The sequence below is a fragment of the Leiobunum rupestre genome, chromosome 6 (genome assembly GCF_980474605.1).
Source record: "Leiobunum rupestre chromosome 6, qqLeiRupe1.1.hap1, whole genome shotgun sequence".
NCBI lineage: Eukaryota > Metazoa > Arthropoda > Arachnida > Opiliones > Sclerosomatidae > Leiobunum > Leiobunum rupestre.
The window spans coordinates 23,304,197-23,323,911 of record NC_143389.1 but is presented as its reverse complement, the minus strand read 5'-3'; the positions used below and the strand labels follow the sequence as shown (position 1 = coordinate 23,323,911).

Genomic DNA, 19,715 nt, shown 5'->3' with positions numbered 1-19,715 from the left:
TATATTGTGATTAGAAATTATTGAGAAATATCTGCTATTTAGGTTAAACCAGTTATTGAAGATCAGTATTAAAAAAGTCAAATTAGGGCAGTTTGTAGTAGTATAAGAAATATATACAAGCTATATGTTATTGTTAAAATTGTTATAATAACCAGAACGTTAACACGGAACAATATATTTATTTAATTAATTTTTTATATTAATCTATTTTAAACATATCTTAATTTCAATCATGTTAATATTTAATACTTGACAACAAACACGGCAAGTTAATTACTTAATGAGTCATTTAAAAGTTCGTAAAAGTTTTCAATTAATGAGTTTAATCCGAATAAGTAGTTTTCGTCAGTAGTGTCACAATGATAAACGTGTGCGAAGTCGATCATTTTAACCAGAGGTCGACTAACATCTGCCACCTCTTGACCGTAAACGAACAACAAGGAACTTGAGTAAAACGAAAATCGACGTTGAGTATGAAACCATTGCCTAATGCTCCTTAGATCGTCTGAAAAGTATTCTAGTAAATTCTTGGTTTCGTGTCCCCGTTGATTAGTTGGAAAAAATGAAAGAAGACCTGCGAATAGACAAAAATAAATAAATGAGGTTATTAGGGTCTCAGAATTTAAAAAAGGTGTTAAATTTTATTCATGGCGGAAGAAAGCAACTTCCTAAATATGCTTCTAGAAAGTGTGCATTCGTTTCGACTTAATATTTCATTTTGTTAATGTTTCGATTAGGAAATAATCATTAAATTACATTTGAAAGCATTGTAACTAGGTGGTGAGATATACGGTGACAGAGATTGGTATGGTTAGATATAAAACGGCGACGGACAGGTGCTGTGTAGGGGCGAGGTAAAGAAATCATGCCTAAATATTTGTAAATCTACAAAATAAAAGTTATTCCGATTAATGTAAATCAAGTTAAAAGATAATCCACTTAATAATATACGTTAAGAGAAACTCTAACAATTTACTAAATTGTAAATTTAATGTTTGATAACAAAGTTCTTTGAGCGCTCTAGCTCAAACCAAAATAGAGCAGTTGAGGGAGATTGTTAGTGAGTTAGGTAGGAACGCTTTCTCTTTTGATTTTGTAAAATTCATAAGCAAATTCTAGAATCTAGATCCACTACAGTAACGCCAATAAAAGATTTAGTTAAATATTTTGTTCACAACCAAATATTCTAATATAAAGAATTCAATAAAACGATTTTATGAATAACGAAATGAGTTGGAAGGGTCGTTTCAAAACTTTTCCCACATTAAATGTTTTCCTTACCATCTTTGACTGTTCTCTTATTTAGCTTTAAACCAAATTCTTTTCCATGGCACACGTATTTTCTTTCATCACGCTCGTAAACCTGGAAATTTTTTAAAATATAATTAAGATAAATTAAAATATTTAAACTCCAAATAAAAACTACGAAATTGATTTACTCTCATTCCGACTATTCTAAAAAACTAGGGCACTAACTTACTCTCATTCCCAGAATTCTAAAAAACTAAGACATTGACTTACCCTCATTCCCAGAATTCTAAAAAACTAAGACATTGACTTACTCTCATTCCCAGAATTTGAAAAAACTAGGACATTGACTTACTCTCATTCCCAGAATTCTAAAAAACTAAGACATTGACTTACTCTCATTCCCAGAATTAAAAAAAAACTAGGACATTGACTTACTCTCATTCCCAGAATTCTAAATCCAATTTCACTCATGGATGGATACTTCTTTATTTCCTTTTGTTTTTTCTCGTCACTGGATTCCGGATCATAAGTCCTTTGGCCGATTTTGACGTCCATAACAGAAGGACAAGAAAAATCACTAGTAATATCAGACAACTTCATAAAAGTCACATCTACGAAAAAAATTAAATAAAATGTTAAATGACCGTTTATAAAAGATTTGAAAGCAAATTAATGAAACCGGTACAATGTAATACAAGTGGTAAAAACACTTAGTAATAGGAAGAACCGTTTCATTGTCTATTTTACCTACGAAGCATCCTAGTTTAAAGTTATATCTACATGTTAAACTTTTCAAAAAATAAGAGCTTGTCACTATCTATTAGAAAATACTACTCACTGTACAGTATTATACTCGAATATCCTTTTAAATTAACTAGGAAGCGAAAACTCTCCCAGTGCCAGATTTTCACCCTTTAACGAATCAGACAGCTATTCGATCAAATTATCATGAACAATAAGTAAAGGAAATATACAAAACGATTCTGTATGTGTGTTTTTCATATTTTATATCTATAAAAATGCATATTTTGGATTGGAACCGTACGAAGGGTAGAACTCATCACTGGTACTAATTACTAAAATCTATTGTTTGATTGCAGTTAATCTGTGGAAAAAAATGTTTCATTATTTTTTAAAGATTTCAATAGTTTAGCATAAACCAACCTTAAAAAATCCTGTGCTTAACACATGTTTTTACAAATGCGTTGTCGTAAGTTTAACTCAGCTATTCTGTACAATAATATTGCTATAAGTGTACAGAAACCAAATGCAATTTAGCGGCTATGAAAGCGATATCATTTTCCGAAACCATCAAAAGTCAGTAACCAACAAAAATATCAAAAAGTAAAATTAAGCAAAAAAACGAAAATCGCACTAAGCCTGCTTGATTTTGTTACTCTTAAAATTGAACGGAAATTTAAAAAAAACATAGACCTAATTTAGGGTCTAGCAGTTGGTCATTGTAATAAAAAAGAATCTGAACAATTATGTATCTAATATACTAATATACTATAAGTAATGTTGTAACCGAATCATGTCCTAAAAACTAAGATACTTGCAGTGCCAAATCCAAAAGTTGTTTCTACAAATATAGTTATGCCTATGATATACGTAACTACTCGGTTCAGTAAAAGTTCAGGTAGATTTATCTAAGTCATATTGCTATCAATTGTAGTCGGGAAACTCAACTTCCCAGAGCTGAATTTCAAATAAAAGTGGTCTTGCCTCGGGTTTACAATTACAATAATTAATCGACCTTTCAGAAAATAAAATATTACCTTAGAAATACTGTTCAATAAGCTTTATACTGTGAAATAATAAAATTATATAAATAAATTAAGTTCAATTACTTGACAAACAAAGTACTACCTTAGGAAATCTTGTGTTTAAGTCATGCCCACCCAAATGTGTCGTTTCTAGTTTAAGGCAATCATTCTGTTAAATAATATAGTTACATAAATTAATGGATATTTTAGCTACTTCACATGAACAAAATACATCTTAATACAGTCATTCTGTGAGCTACGATTATATATCCCTGTGCTAAAGACATGACGGTCATGACCACTAAGTTCCAAGAAATCTGTACTGACTGCAACTCTAAAAGATAAGAATTATTGGTAATGTGAGCGAGATTTAAAAATAACTGAAATTGTTAAATATCCGTTTTAATAAGCTTAATGAGTTTAACATTGCCTTTAAAAAGTACGTTTAGAGACTCGGCTATTGACCCTTGTATTTCGTCCAAATTCCCATCAACGTTTCCAACATTAATAGAATTTCAGATACGCTGCTGAAAATATCAAAAGTACAGTATTATAAAATGTGATACAACCAGATCAATCAATAGTAAATGACTGACAATATTTCAAACCATAAATATAGCTTCGCAAAAAGGGGAAACGGCACCCAGTCAAGGACTTCAGTCGCACTGCTTAAAAGGTTCCAATATTGTCCTCTTCTTCCTATGGATTTTGACATTTTCTGCGCAGCTTAGTGGCTTTTTGCGGAAGCTATTGCTGAAATTGTTGTTGTCTTTCGTAATGAACGCGTTGGATGCTCAATTTCCTTTAACATTCAACTTATATTAAAGTTAAGGCCATTTAAGCCAGGGTTAACCATTTAAGTTTTACAATTACCTTTTTAAAATGAAAAATGTAACATTGACTCTAAAATGAATCGCAAACAAGTAATTCCGCTAGATAATAAACACTGTGATTTTAATTAACGAGCTTGAGTTAGAACTTCGCAAATAGTGAGATAGAAAACTTTAATCTGCTAAAGTATTTATCTGTGACGCATACAAAATGTAGGCGGAGTTCTCCAAATGGATTCTACAACTTGTAGTTTGTTCCCCTGTTTGATTTCCGTAAAGCAAATTGATTGATATTTTCAAGATATTTACTAGGAGACGAGGACCATAAAATTTAAATATTTAGGCATGGCACTGGAAGTAGAATTCAAGTCGACAATGGCTATAGTACCCTTTCCCTTAACATGCTCAGAAACATACAAAATGCCTTTTACGAGAGAATATCTATCTCCCTATCCGGCTAATGTTATGTGCTTGAAACACGAACCTTCACAGGCTCCGGCTGATTATGTTTCGGAAGAACAAAAATAGTGCGATAAAAACATCAAATACTAACTTTCAAAAACAATTTCATCGATAAAATATGATTATTTAAATAAAAATCCTTACGGAGTTTAATTTTTTAATTTTACGTCGTTGGGAAGATTAATACGGGTAATAAAATATGAGTATTTTTCCGCGATTTGGCGATATATTTTATCCGATTTAAAATTGCCCCATTTAAGTACATGTTTCCGTATAATTTTAGAGATGAATACTCATCTCGTAAAAGATATCTCATAAACGTCTGATATGATTTGAGCTGGAAAATTCGCCACCTGAAAACCAAAACTACGTTACTCTTTTACGAGCATTTGAAAAAGCTCCAACTTAGAAATTTAATAGAATAATGTTGCATGTGTAGCAGATGATTTCGGTTTTCGTCCCTGGTTTCATATATCGCCTAAGAATTTAAATAATTAAGACAAAACCACGTAATTTAAGTTTTGGTTTTCAGGCTACGAATTGAGTGATACCAGTTGCAAAGTACAATTGATTTCTAAATTCAAGGCAATCTTAACGGAGCATTATAAACCTTGAATTTTCCTACTCAATAGTGGTCGTTTTTTCTTACTTTTTCCGTAAAGAACGGTTTCAAACAACCCGATAAACTCCGGAATAAAGCTCTTCAGCGTCAATAGGTCTCCTTCATTGTGATTCTCCTTGAAAACAGTTTCGTAAAACTGTTTCTCTCGTAAGCCCCGAACGTCGTCTTCTGGTATCGGCTTTAAAACACTTCCGTCCACGTGTGACAACATTCCTACGAAATATATTTAGAAAGATTTTTTATAAAATACCACGCTAACGAGCTGCTATCTATACCAACATTGCTAAAATGAGATCGATTTCGTTAAATTAAATTTTACGACTTTTTTAAGAAACAGATTTTAAAAAAACCATTTCAATAAATTTGGGAACCGAGTTGGCGAAAGTCAGATTTTTCCTTACCTAAAACATACGACTGAATTATTCAACTAACCAAACGCTGACCCGCGAGTCATTTGTGACCCACCGGGAAGTTCTATTGGGCCCGCGTTGAGTTTAACATTTAATAGTAGCAATGTTCGGGTTATTTTTATTTTTTTTTATTTAGTTCTCCACTCGAAGATCTATTTGGTCCGAGATTCGCATGTTTTTGTTTGTTCGAAGACCTATACACTCTTTTACGAAGTCGGCCATTTCATTACAGGCCTAATTTAAAATAGTACAGGCAAGGGCGCCTGCACGTGCTCATCAGCTCGAGACGTCGCGTGCAATGACCGCGTGAAGCGGCCTTGCATGCACTATTTGAAATCAGACCTGTAATAAAATGGCAGCTCTCACAAATAAGGATATAAAAGAGTGTATTGGTACGAGCTATTAGTAAGTTTTTAAATTTCTTCAAATTGGTTTCGGGTTTACTTTTTCTATCCTTTTTCATTATGGACTATTCTACTTATTGCCTTTTTTATCACTCTTTGCAATTCAGTCCATGGCTGGTTCCTCTTAACTTATTTTCATTTAGTTTAGTCTACAATTGCTTTTAGTTTTTATCGAGTCTTACTTTATCTTTCTGAATATTTCGACAGAATGATAGAATAACTATTTTTCGTCTGGTTCAGTTGTAATTATCAGAAGAACGCGTTTACTGTGGATTACTTGTCTAGTTTAAAAAAACTGACAATTGTGGCCAGATTTAATGATTCAGATCTTGAATTGGCCCGCCATTGAAAGTTATTATCCGCGACCGTAGCGTGGCCAAGATTCTGGTTCAGAGTTCGACACACAATTGAATAAATAAAAAAAACCAAAAACAATTTTATATACAACCATACGTTTCGGGGGGGCACCCCCTGGCTACGCCACTGAACAAACCTTTAAGTATTAGCTATATATTTCTAATTATATGTGAGATGTCATACACGAAAGTGTAAGAAACTATTTCTGTTACCCAGCGGTTTTCCATAGAGGATATTAATAATTAAATAATGGTCAGATCCAAATTATTTTTACATATGTATATTGAGCGCAAGAAATGGACTATAAGTAACGTATCTCAAAAAATATTAGCTAAGATAATTGTACAGTTTAAAAATTAAATAATAAATATGTAAAATTGACTACCAGCAATTCTAGGAAGAAGTATTAATAGTTACAATGATCTCCACTAATCCACTATTTTGAAAACGTTTTGGTCTACTTAAATGAAAACTTGAATTATAATATCTTAAACGTATGCAGGAATAAACATAATGTCAAAAAAAAATAGTTTTTTTTGGGCTCTGAACCAAATTGCACACGGTACAATGATAATAATAATAAACAGCTAGGCTAATACCCAAGGCACCACCTTAGGCCTAAGTCATCAAGCGACTTTTAAAGCCATTAATTCAAGTGGTCGGGTTACAATGCATAGGGGGTGGTGGCAAGCCCTTCTAACTATTACCGTTAACCTCGACAAGTTCCTATGGAAGGGGGAAACCGAAGAGCTCGGGGGGAACCCCTAAACATGGGGGGGGGGGGCTTGCAAACTCAACGCAGGAGTAAGTTGTTCCGAGTTGTCACACAGTGCCACAATCTGGGATCGAACCTAGCTGATCTTGCTGCAAGGCGAAAGTGCTAACCACTCCAACACCTTATGTTGGCGAATAGGGAGTTAACAACTGACATAGGTTTGGCGTCATTTTCAAAAATCGGCGCGATTTACACGCCATCTCTCGAGGCATCCGCGAACTATATTTCATAATAAAGCTGTGGTCGGCCATATTGGGTTGAAATTATCTGTTTACAGACATACAGTCGGAGCTCTAAAGATGGTTAAAAGTTGCGGTGTCAAGCGGTGTAAAAGTGTTTTTGGGGCGATAGATAATGAGAGTAAGATAGGATTTTTCAGGATCCCTCGCGTAGTAAAACACCAAGGTGAAAAAACCGAGGAACTTTCAAAAGAAAGAAATCGTAAATGGCTTAGATTTTTAAGCCTTGCACCTGAAGCCTACAGTGAACATATGAGGATATGCTCAAAACACTTTCTCTCTGGAGGTAAAGGTTAACAAATATTTTGGTTAATTAAATAAGTATTCTAAAATATATCCAACATATTACAGCACCATCGTCATTGTTTGACACTTCTAATCCAGACTGGCTCCCGTCTAGATTCGTAAATGGCAATGAAAAATATGAAAGCGTCAACAGTTCAAAACTGCAACGTTTTGAAAGAAGACTTAAACGAGCGTGCCCAGAACAACTACCCAACGCTAAAAGAAGAAAAGTCAAAGCTTCACAATTAGATATTTCTAACATAAGCACCAACATCCTCGAAGATAGCACACTTGGGTTATCATTACAAGAATCGGAGTTAGGAGTTGATACTTCTTTGGTTATGAATAGCACGTTTAATGAAATAAGCTTATCTGAAGTTTCGAAATCTCCTTTAAAAAACATTTCCAATGATTTCGAAACGCAAACTTATATGGTACGGAAGGATTTCAGTGCCCAGGTAACGGTTGGAAAAGAAGTGTGCGACTTCAACGGGCAAACAGATATCGCTCCAAAAGCAAGTTCTGATACTCAAACAATGAAAGTTGAAATTATGGAAAATGAAACCCAAACGCTCTTCAGGGTTATTGAAATGTTTGAATTTGAAGCAAGCAAGCTCAAAGTTGAAGAATCTTTCACCGAAGCTGAAAAATTGAAAGCATCAATTAAAGAGGCAGAAGATAAAATTAAAAATTTGTTTGAAGACAATGTTCAGCTAATTTGTAAATTAGAGAAACTTCAAAATGAACTGAACTTAAGAAACTTCGTTCAATCAACATTCGTCAATGATGATTCCCGCACAAGGTTTTTTACCGGACTAGAAACCTACTCAACTCTCTTGACATTGTTTAACGGAATCAAAAGCTACTTGTTTCAAAATTCCAAACTGACCCCTTTCCAGCAGTTAATTTTGACTTTGATGAAACTCCGGCTTGGGTCCAGCAACAGAGACCTAGCGTATAGGTTCAACGTTTCCAAAATGACAATATCAAGATTATTTTATAACTGTTTGAATGCGTTATACAAACGTATGACAAAATTTATTCACTGGCCAGATAGAGACGAGCTACAAAAAACAATGCCTATGTGCTTCAGAGATAAATTTGGTCAAAAGGTTGCAGTTATCATCGACTGTTTTGAAGTTTTTATGGAAAAACCATCAAATATACTAACAAAAGCCGAAACATGGTCTAGTTACAAGCATCAAAACACAGTAAAATTCCTCATTGGAATAACCCCGCAAGGAACAGTTTGTTATCTTTCTAATCTTTGCCAATCAGTTGTGCCATTTGATTAATATAATTTTCAAAATTAAAATCTTGCTCGTATAACCTGGAAAAATTTGTAAATAAATATAAAGTGATAGTTTTAAACAACTTCATTTTCTTTTATTTTTTACTATGGTTTTTTTACGCTTATTTGATCGATTAACTTTAACACAATCAGGGCAAAATCATTTCCCTTTGGGAACATCATTTATCTTTAAACACTCTAAATGAAACCACCGCAGTACACAATCTGCCTATCTGTTTCGATTGAATATCACGGACAAACCCATTCTCAAAATTATTATAGGCTAAAAGGCTTTTTCGATTATTTAATTGGTCCTCAGTAAATGGTGAAATACCGTGAATTAAATAATGATAAAGATGCCCATATTCTGTAGGCGGCAAATGTTCAAAACCAAACCCTACACCTCTATGTTCTCCATCCCCATGAACTTGTTTCAAATCGTCTGAATTCATTTTATATGGATCGATATTGTTGATTAATTTCATTTTTTCAAGGTACCTCTTTTTAACACGATCAGGGGCCGGGAGTAGTGGCTCACTCCTGTAATCCCAGGCGTCCGGGAGGCAGAGTTTGTGGATGGCCGTGTGAGGACGACCACCAATCCCCCAACGGGTGGTCGGAATACTTCCGCCACGGGTGTCCCCACCCCTGTCCCCACGTATCCCCCCGTTGGCGTGGCCGTTACACATATCTCGCCCTGATTAATCAAATGGACGAGAGGACTGAATTGTCCCACACGTCACAATCGAATAAAAAAAAAAAAAACATGATCAGGGAGTTCATTAACATAATCTGAAGGAACATCTTCCTTTACTTTCTTAGTCCTACCCATGACTAGGTTATTCAACTTATTCTACGTTTCTACCCAATATGGCGGACACTATAGTTAATACAAATTCACGAGAGATGGCGCCAAAATTGCCAGCGAAAAAAAAAACCTCTACGTAATCTTTTTTTTTTCCCCTCGGATGTTAACTCCCTATTGTGTTCCGCGTACTAACGTCGGTAAGGGCTATTACAAGTGTTCCTCAAGTAAAGAAAGCTTCATCGCGCGGGGGACACAGCTTCATAATCCTTGAGCTAATCCTTGGACACTGACCATTATTTAATTTTTGCCAAAAAATGGCATCTTTAAAACTCTGTACCAAGAGTTAATGGATACCAAAAAGCGACGTATTACTTGGGACCCTATTCTGTTACATATAGAATAATTTCGATTCCCTACCATTCATGGTCGACTTCAAAAAAATTGAACTGATATATGCTCACTAAAAAGTGTACACTTTTATAAAACAGAAGTTAAGGTTTTCGACCTGAAACTGGAATTATATGGTATTGTTTAAAAAAAATGATCCCAGTTTGGGGGTGTATACTTCACTGCAAGATAACCTACAAGATTAAAGCTAGGAAATAAACCTTTGAAACATGTTCCATTTCCCTCGGGCCTCTCTATCTTTGTGAAATCTTCAACTCACCGCGATCGAGAGAAATGGAACATTCACGTTAGTTGTATCTGTAAAAACAACATTATTTTTCTCTGTCGCTAGTGCCACTTTCACCCTAAATTTGATACGGAGCTCGCAAATTTAATCAAGGCTCAAAACAACATATGAATAGTCTGAAGTTAATTTTATCAAATTAGTCGAAAGATATTATCATATTTGTGCTCAAATTCAACGAATTAAATTGTAAAATTCTTTCAATTATGATTACTGATTAGACTTACCAAGTTTCTTTTGGGCTTCATCGTGATAATGCCCAGCAATCTGGTGGCTTAATACGAATATATTTTCTGGTAGTCCCTGTTGTATTTTCTCTTTATTATCGTTAGCTGATATACTTATCTCACTGTGAAAATCTTTTATTGTCAATTTCTCATTCATTGTGCTAGTAATCTGACTTTTCCCATAACATCAACTTCGGAATGACCTATTTGCTAAATCTCTAAAGAACTAGATATGTTTCTGTAACATGGGACTAACGACGACACAATAAGTGAGTTTGGACTCAAGTAAGATTTAAAATTTGGTTTTGAGTGCTAAAAAAGCAGAAGTAACTTCTTTTTTACACAAAACCCTTTATAATTCTTTTAAAAAAACGAAGTAAAGAAACTTTAGACAGAAAACAGATAGCGTTGTGGTGTACGTCTGATGTAAAAATTTCCGAAATGCTAAAGAAAACACATTTCCCATATTTCAATGTGTAGAAAACGTTTGTAAAATGTTAGTGGAATCAATGACAAAATAGACTATGCATCATAGATTCAAAAACTGGGAGCTTCTTGATTGACCGTTATTTAAACAAGCGATTACCCACTTCCGGCACAAGACCCTAATAAAATCGGGTTCATCAGCTGTAGTGGGGTATTTATAGATTGTTACCATGGTAACCACGGAGCAAATATTTTGTGAGTTCTGGCACGGGACCTATTTCAAATTTACGGCATGAGGTTTATTTTATCGTTTATAAAATATCACGTAGCTCGTTCCCATCCGACCAATTGTATTCTGCCATTTTTAAAAATTATTTCCGATAACTACCTGGAAAGTAGTAAATTTTAAACAACTCTGTTGTCATTTAATATCGATTCATTTGAATCTCTAATTCAAATTGCCAATAAATTAACATTAAAGTTAATTATATTAAAGAACGTTATCAACCCAATGATATAAAACCTGCAGGTGTCGCAAGAAAACTTTAACATATCCTATTACAATAATCGGATTCATAAACACCACCAAATATAAAGAATTAAATTAAATTAACTTAGAATTAATAGAAATTGACCCGGCCAGTATAATAAATATTAACGGAAATTTATTTCGAAATTATATCAATCCCCAGAAAATGTCACTTTATTGTCATTAAAAACATTTCTTTGTATAAATGATGTTAATTAGATTGCTCGTCTCAATTTCGATTATTTTGAAAATAAATTGTGTCAACGCGTTTTTAATTGAAAAATATTTATAAAATTATTTGGAACAATTTTATATATTTTGAGTTCTGTTCCATTTACAGTTTCAAAATAGACTGCATTTTTTTTCGGTTTGGTTTAAATCGGTAGCAAATAAAGTTAATCATAATTTCTGCCTCATTTTTAATTATGGCTGTAATTATTATTTTTCCTAAAAGTGGTCTAATTTCAACAAGTCTAGTGTCAGCTAAGCTAAGCTAATACCCAAAGGACCACTCTGGCTTAAGTCAACTAGTGACTTGTGAAGTCAATTAGCGGAGGCCGGATTTAAGTGTCTGAATATCATTAATGAGTCCGTAGTTACTTCAATGAGATTGGTAGACTTCGCAAAACTTCTCGCAAACTTTTTAATAGAGCTAAGAGGTGGGGTGATTGGTCAGCCTATAAGCAGGCCCTCACTTCCTATCATAAGGTCATCCGGGAAGCCAAACAGGCCCCCCTCCCTCCCTCCTAATATCACCGGAGATTTTTCAAAAATAATATTTTTAGTGTAAATACGTTAATCTGTGTTTGATTGCGTTGGATTTATTTAAAAAAAAACATAATTTGCTTAATTATTTATATTTAAGACTAGTTAAGACCAGTATTATAGACAGAACGTAGTCTAGAATCACAGTGAAAAAATCGAACAATAAAATACTTAAATTTTAAGTATTAAGGAACTATTAAAATTCGTAAAAGAATATTCATTCAAATTCAGTCCACGGGGACTCATGTGTGGTCTCAAGAGTGACAATTGGAACCAACATGTCCATGTGATTTTCAGTAAAATCATCTGCTCCTTCAACCTCGCTCTGATTTAGCCACTTTAAACTGTTGTCGCTTGCACACAGAAGCTCAGTAACTCGGCGTGTGACAATCCGTGAAGGTCACACTTTGCGCGCTGGTGCAGGTGGTGCTCTGCAGCTCTTGTGAGGGATGAAACGTAGATACCGCATGTATTGCAGCATCTTTTTTTCTGAACACGACGTACACTTGGGCAATAGAGGTCATAGGGCATGCTGATGAAGGTGTGCAATGGTTGAATTACTTAATTTAACCCAGTTTTATCGCAATTTTACACTGTTTCTTGCAGAAAAAATTACGTGATATTTGCCGAAACCCCCCCCCCCCTCCTCCACGGGAGATTGAGTGAGATTCAGCTCGATCCCCTCATCCCCTAAATGCCTCACGTAGATTATGGACGCTCCCAAAGCTTAGACATAAGAAATTACCATAAAGGTATTGGAGCCGGTTCTTTTAATTCGGAGCAGGTTTAAAACACTTGGAGCCGGAGCCGTGGCCTCAGATCCGGCTCCGGCTTTCCCCGGAACTAAAGCCGGAGCCGACTGGAGCCGATAGAGTTTAAGTCGGAGCTGGAGCCGGACTTGGAGCCAAAACCGGCTCGGGAGCCGGAGCCACGTGAAGCACTTACACTGACACATATGCTGGAGGTTCACTTTCCAGATTCTAAGGTCACTGACACAGATGACTCTTATGATCCTCCTCTTCGGCTCAAAAGAACTAAAAACGTAGATTGGGATGTGGCAAATCAAGTTATCACTCAATCCAAGCTTATGTGGGCTATAAAATCATTTACGCCCTATTAGGCTTCTGTTCCGGATGGGATTTCGCCCATCTTGTTGCAGGAGGGAATTGATATTCTCTATCCTGTGCTGTGGAGAAATTCTACAGGGCCTGTATTGCTCTTGGGCATATACCGAGCTCCTGGAAGCATTCAAAGGTAATCTTAATTCCTAAACCCGGGAAAACCAGTTATCTCGAGGCCAAGGCATTTAGACCCATCAGTCTAACTTCATTTCTCCTAAAAGTCTTGGAGAAATTAGTTGATAGATATATTAGAGAGGTTCTTAGTGTTACACCCCTCTCTGATGCTCAGTATGCCTATCAAAAGGGCAAATCTACTGAGACTACCCATCATGGCATAATTAATTGCCTTGAACGTGCAATTGAGTTCAAAGAAATAGCGTTAGGTGTTTTTCTGGACATCGAGGGGGCTTTTGATAAAGTCTCTAAGGCTGTAATTATTAAGGCTGCTAAACGTTTTGGTATCAATGACACGTTGTGTCTTTGGATCAATTCTATGTTTCCTGTACGGGTCGCGACGGCCTCCTTGCTTGGCGAATCGCTGAGGGTCACCACTAGCCGGCGCTGCCCTCAGGTGGGGGGGGGGGGGGGTGTTCTTTCACCCCTGCCTGGTTGTGGACAAACTCTTGGTGGGGCTAAACAGGGATGGCGGGAACCATTTCGGCTATGATGAGAAAAGCTCTCATCTCTGTGGAATTCTGGTGCAGGGATGTTGGCCTCACCGTCAATCCTGACAAGACGAGCCTGATTCCTTTCACACGAAGGAAGATACATGACTTGTTTAAAGATATTTCTTTCTTTCAACTGAGGTAAAATACCTCGGTGTTATTCTCGACAGTAAACTAACATAAAAACCACATCTGGATCTCAGTATCAGGAAGGCAAAAATGTTATTCTGGATAGTAAGGGGTACCAAAAGCAAGTCTTGGGGTCTCAGCCCAAAGGTTGTGTATTGGATCTATACAATGATAATCAGGCCTATGCTGACGTATGCAGCAGTGGTTTGGTGGCCGAGGGTACAGCTTAAGTCAGTTCAGGCTGAACTAAGCACTGTGCAAAGGCTGGCCTGTGTCAGAATTACAGGAGCTATGAGAACAGTCCCAAGCGTTTCTCTGGAGGTACTCCTACATATTCTGCCACTTCATCTTTATATGAAGCAGGTTGCAATTATGAGTGCCTATCGGTTACTACATAATGGTTGGTGGAGGTCTGCTAATTGGGAGTGCAGCCACACCAAATTGTTTAGGCAATATTCTGGTCACTCACCGATCTTACTGATGGTCTCTGACAACATGGCTGCAAAGTTACACTTTGAAAAGCAGTTTAGTGTCTACTTTCCAAGTCATCTAGACTGGTCTGGCGACACAGTCTTTTCAACCAAGGGATACATTGTTTGGTTCACGGATGGCTCCAAGACTCACTCAAGGGTGGGTGTTGGAGTTTACTGTCAGAATAAGAAGTTTGGCTTCTCTGAGACCTTTGGCATTTTTGCTACGGTTTTTCAGGCTGAGATTTCAGCCATCTGCTTCTGTGTAGACTTCTGTCTTAAGAAGAATTATCGGGGCAAGACTATACAGATTTTCTCAGACAGTCAGGCTGCCCTTAAGGCTCTTAATCAATTTAGTATTACTTCTAAGCTCGTTTTTAGCTGTCTGGATCTCCTTACGGAACTGGGCACCCATAATAGGGTTCAGCTATATTGGGTGCCCGGTCATAAGGGGCATCAAGGTAATGAGATGGCCGACACTCTGGCCAAGGAGGGTGTGGAGGCTAGGTTCTTAGGTGCTGAGCCTGCTATTCCAATACCCAATGGCCTGGTTCGCAGCCATGTGCATAGCGCTATGGCTGAGAGGCAGGTCAGGCTTTGGCTTGAGACGGATGGTCAGAGGTAGGCCAAGGAGTTTATTCTTGGGCCTTCTAAGAAAAGAGCAACTGAGTTGCTCTCGCTCTCTAAAAGTAGTATAAGGGTCGTTACGGGCCTACTTTTAGGTCACTGCCACCTTAATAGACATCTGCATCTGATTGATATCAGTGAGAGTCCTATGTGCAGGGCATGTTTTGTACATAGGAGACTGGGCTTTTCCATGTTTAAATGGCTAGGGCCGCACAATGGATCTCTGGTCGAAGTGCTATGTTGGGTCTAACCCAACCACCCCAACTCTTACTAATAATAATAATACTTCAAATTTAACCCCCGATTTTTATATAGAGGCTGTGCGTAAACCCGGTCCTGGATAACTGAAAATTTTATTTTGAATATTTTTCTGCTCAGCTTACCGTTATCGTGTACGACACTTGTATTTTAAACAAATTAAGTTTATTAAACCATTTTCACATTTTCATATTTGTTATCCATACAAAAACATACAGCCCTGCATCGCTTTACAAATGTAGTAACCTGAACCAACAGCAGGAACCCGCCAATGGGTGAAGATGTCTTTGTCAAGAATTTTAACCTACTAAATTTCGAAATGGACTTATTTTATTTGGATTCAATATTAAATTTATAAAAAAATAGTCTGCTAATAAGAATCAATAAGTATTAAAAGTCGTCACTTACGTATTTCACATCGGTGAAAAGGGGCCACTGAACAATTGCAGAAACGTAAATGGACAAGGCCTTTAATAGTGCAATTTAGTATAGCCACCTTTATAAAGTTGATAACTTGCCTCTTCACAAAAGGCAAGGTTTTGATAATACATACTTAAAATACTTACTTTTATTTTACAAAAAAAAATATTTTTCGATAATTCGGTAGAATGACTGTGTGGGAAAACGGTGAGCTAATAATAAAAATAATCAGCTAGGCTAATGGCGGACTGATCTAAAATTGTTTTTAGGGGAAAGGAGCTTACTTTTCTAACACGAGGGTGGTTGCGGCGTCATATCTACAGGTAAATTAAAAAAAAAATTGTATTTATCGCTGTAAAAAGATTTTTTTACTACGTATGGTCGTATTAAATACAAAATAAAACACATTTTCGTAGAAGAATCAAAATTTAATTAGTTCATTAGTAAATTTACAAAATAATATATCGGAAAAACGCGACATATTAAATACTTGGAATTTTTGAAGTTTGAGCGCAATCTTGACTAACTGGAGATCCCAACTGCTGGCGAGACATATGGCTGTGGAGAATGTAGTAAGCCTTTTTAGCTCTAAATTTCCAAGCCACTTGCAACGGAATCTGATCCTCGGCATTTTTAGCGTGACAGTCAGCTCCGTGGTCCAATAACAGGCGAATCAATTCCGGGTTCCCCAGGTAAGCGGCGACGTGCAAGGAAGTGTTGTTCTTGGGACCCCTGTCGTTGACGTGAGCGCCATTACGTAAAAGGTAGGACACAATCTCGAGGTTCGCGTTGGACACGGCGACGAACAACGGCGTCGCGTTCCGGACTGGGTTCCTCGAATTAACGTTGACCCCAGAGCGTAGCATCTCCGTAACCCCGTTTCGATCTCCAATTTGAGCAGCGTCGCACAAACGAGCGTTCAAAAATAAATGTTTGTTATGACGCGGTTTCATATCTTTACAATCAAAACAGCTTTTTATTACAATTTTCGCCTTACGAAAATTGTAATCGCGAGGACACCAATTAAGAGCTCTGACTACCGCGGTGCCGATTTAAAACAGTTTTGGGAAATAATAATTTTAAACGAAGCGCATCTTTGCAGATATGTTCGTATGTATTGGACTTTGAACCGCTGGCGTCATTGTTTACATAGGAAAGAGAACGTTTGTAGTGATAATCACTTTTTATTTGCACGGCATTCAGGACTGTGCATTCAGATTGTCCTACCAGATTTGCGTTGAAAATAGTCACGATATTTGAAATATCACATCGTTTTAACAGATAATCAAGATTCTACTTCGTATAAATAACGAACTGACTAATAATTTTAGTTTAATTTAATTATTAACTTAGAAATTGGTCGCCAATTTCTTCTGACACCCCCCCCCCCCCCCTGAGAAACTCAAAGGAAGACGCAAAAACATTCAAAGGATGAGTACTGAGGCGCGCGTTTTAATTTGTAAAAGTGAAGACGTAACTATATTCGGGATAAACTAAACTCAGCTAAAAGTTTTCCCGTTCACGTTTTCGAGGGATGGATTAACCTGTCTTCTGTTTGACTATTTGGTATTGTTCCTTAATTAAATAAGTAGCTTCGCAAGAGCTAACATCCCAGTGCACAGCTCGCGTTGGGTCGATGTAATTTATTTTTCATTCCCCCACTCCTTCTACCCCTTCTCTTGCCAGGGGCAAACCGGATATGAAATTGTTGCGCCACCTATTTTTTTTTTTAAATATCGTCCACGTTTGTCGTATTCGTCTGCTATTTTTGGGAACATCACAAGCACGCTGGTTTGTTTGCCCTCGGACAGAACTATAAAGATTATTCACTTTCGTTTTGCAATCAGGCGCCGCCAGGTGGCTACGTTACAGGGTATTTTTGCGTTTTTTCGCACGTGGAACATCCTCTACTATGTAATCCCTGCTTTTATTAGCACTATCCATTAACTACATTCTGCGAATATTTTAGCATTCTACAAAATAAACAATACAGAATTTAAATTGTTTAAAGTAATCAAACGTGATAAAAATACACTGCGCCACACTTAAAAATATAAATCAGCAATTTATGTATCGATATTTTGTCTCTGGTATTTATTTGTTTGCGTATTAGACTTCTTTTCGCGCCAAAACGTGGGCGCCGAAATCACCACCATTTCTGGTGACCATTGTTAATAATAATAATAATCAGCTAGGCTAATACCCACTTTTAATGCCTTTACAGTGGCGGACTGGCCATAGAGTGAACCTGCCCGATGGCAGGTGGGCCCCACGGACCGTTCATGAAGTGGGCCCCTCAAACATGATAGCGTTATAGTTGTTAAAGCTGGGGCCCTTTGTCTTCTGGCAGCCCGAAATATTAGACCCAGTCCGCCACTGTGCCTTTAAACATGTGGCCGGGTTACAATGCGTAGAAGGTTGGTGGCAAGCCTTTCATGCCACGCTCCCTAAACTTCCTACAAATTTTTAAGGAAAGGGGAAACCCAAATTCTCGGGGGAAAACCCCTTTAAGCAGTGGGGAAAGAACTTGCAAACTCGACACAGAAGGAGTGGGTTCCGAGCTTTGACCCAGTGCCACAAGCGGGAATCGAACTTGGTTCCTCTTGCTACGGGGCGAAAGTGCTAATTACTCCGCCACCCCACCGGGAGAGAAGTAGTTGACGGTTGTATTGCTTGAAGGTTGTGGTTTTAAGAGAAATTCCCCGGTACTCCCTTATTCGTTGGCTACTGTCTAGTTGTTGAGCAATCAGGTTGATTAATTTAATATAAGTAAGGAAATCTTGAGTATATTCCAAAATCAATCTCTATTTTAGGGATAACATTTACTTCATCCCTAAGATTTCGATGTGAAATTTTTATAATTTGGTTTATTTATCTCAAAATCCATGTTCAGCATGAAAATACGTCACCTTGATAGGGTATATAAGACACTAACAATTGTAAGTAAGTCTGCTATACCTCATTATGTAGAGGTAGTGTCGAGCGCAAAAACGTAACTTCGGCCAATTTTAACAAAAATTAAGATATAAATACAATATAATAGTTTATTATTATTTCGTAGATGATTCGAGGTACTATTTTTTAACGTAAATTGGTGCAACTGCCAACTAACCGTGTTGCCCTTCGTGCTTTGTTCAAAATGACGACATCCACGTTTTGGAGCGAAACAAAGGTCCATTAGACATTTGGTCAGCAAAAAAACTGTTATCATGAATAAATTTGTTTTTAAAAATTTATTAATACAACGAGATAACGTAATTTCACTGTACCCAGCAATGGTTAGTGTAAACTTTATTCGGTAAATAATAAACAAACCTTCACCCCTTCATACCCAAAGTGAGATATCAAATGCTGTAGGAACAGCGCAGGAATTTCCCAAAATTTACACTGGTCAACAATGCCTCCTAAATGAGGGACAATGGCGGACGTTTTGGCGCGAAAGAATATCAATATATCGCAATTTAATCATATTATCTGTAGATAAAATATTTTCCCCTAGATAAATAGATAAAATATAGATCAGCGACACGAAATTGAACCCCAAAGCTGTCGAACGGCCTTGAAAACGTCATCGACCTTAATAGTACAACTTAAAATTGAAACCAATATTTGATGAGATTGAAGTTTCAAACGTGTAAATTTAACGATATTTGATAAACTTTTAAAAATAAATTTGTCGTAAGGCATTTAAAATGAAATTGACGTTGTTGACGAAATCTGTACAATGAAAAAAAAACCCGCTAGGAAGCACGGATTTGATAAATTCGAAGACCACACGAGTTTAAAATTAATAGACTTCACAAAGGTTAGAGAAATGTGTACTTACGTTACATATGAATAACAAAATAAAATATTACAAGTTTTAGAAAACCATAGACGTTGCTTTT

General features: G+C 36.6%; 3 protein-coding genes and 1 long non-coding RNA gene across 5 annotated transcripts; 1 reads left to right on the top strand and 3 right to left on the bottom strand.

Annotated features, from left to right (window-relative positions):
- Nucleotides 1-159: 159 nt before the first annotated feature.
- On the bottom strand, nucleotides 160-10,639 carry LOC149940426 (inositol polyphosphate multikinase-like). 2 transcript variants are annotated; one of them, XM_090177608.1, is made up of 5 exons: nucleotides 10,419-10,639; nucleotides 4,959-5,144; nucleotides 1,687-1,862; nucleotides 1,282-1,363; nucleotides 160-574 (listed from the first exon to the last, which is right to left on the bottom strand). In XM_090177608.1, exons 1-5 carry the CDS (start codon nucleotides 10,573-10,575, stop codon nucleotides 270-272), a joined length of 906 nt encoding a protein of 301 aa, XP_090033734.1. In that variant the 5' UTR covers nucleotides 10,576-10,639; the 3' UTR covers nucleotides 160-269. The 2 variants fall into 2 exon arrangements, with proteins under 2 accessions (XP_090033734.1, XP_090033735.1); XM_090177609.1 differs by having other exon boundaries at nucleotides 4,959-5,151; nucleotides 10,419-10,588.
- On the bottom strand, nucleotides 2,716-4,353 carry LOC149940427 (uncharacterized). The gene is made up of 6 exons (XR_016481172.1): nucleotides 3,891-4,353; nucleotides 3,614-3,819; nucleotides 3,448-3,544; nucleotides 3,250-3,351; nucleotides 3,121-3,186; nucleotides 2,716-3,058 (listed from the first exon to the last, which is right to left on the bottom strand). It is a non-coding gene; the product is annotated as an uncharacterized LOC149940427 (long non-coding RNA).
- Nucleotides 10,640-14,221: 3,582 nt separating the features above from the next.
- Nucleotides 14,222-15,148, top strand: LOC149940425 (uncharacterized). The gene has a single exon (XM_090179249.1). The coding sequence runs from the start codon at nucleotides 14,222-14,224 to the stop codon at nucleotides 15,146-15,148; it is 927 nt and encodes a 308-aa protein (XP_090035375.1).
- A 1,162-nt stretch (nucleotides 15,149-16,310) lies between these two features.
- On the bottom strand, nucleotides 16,311-16,781 carry LOC149940424 (B-cell lymphoma 3 protein homolog). Its single transcript, XM_090179248.1, has one exon. The coding sequence runs from the start codon at nucleotides 16,779-16,781 to the stop codon at nucleotides 16,311-16,313; it is 471 nt and encodes a 156-aa protein (XP_090035374.1).
- Between the last annotated feature and the right edge of the window lie 2,934 nt (nucleotides 16,782-19,715).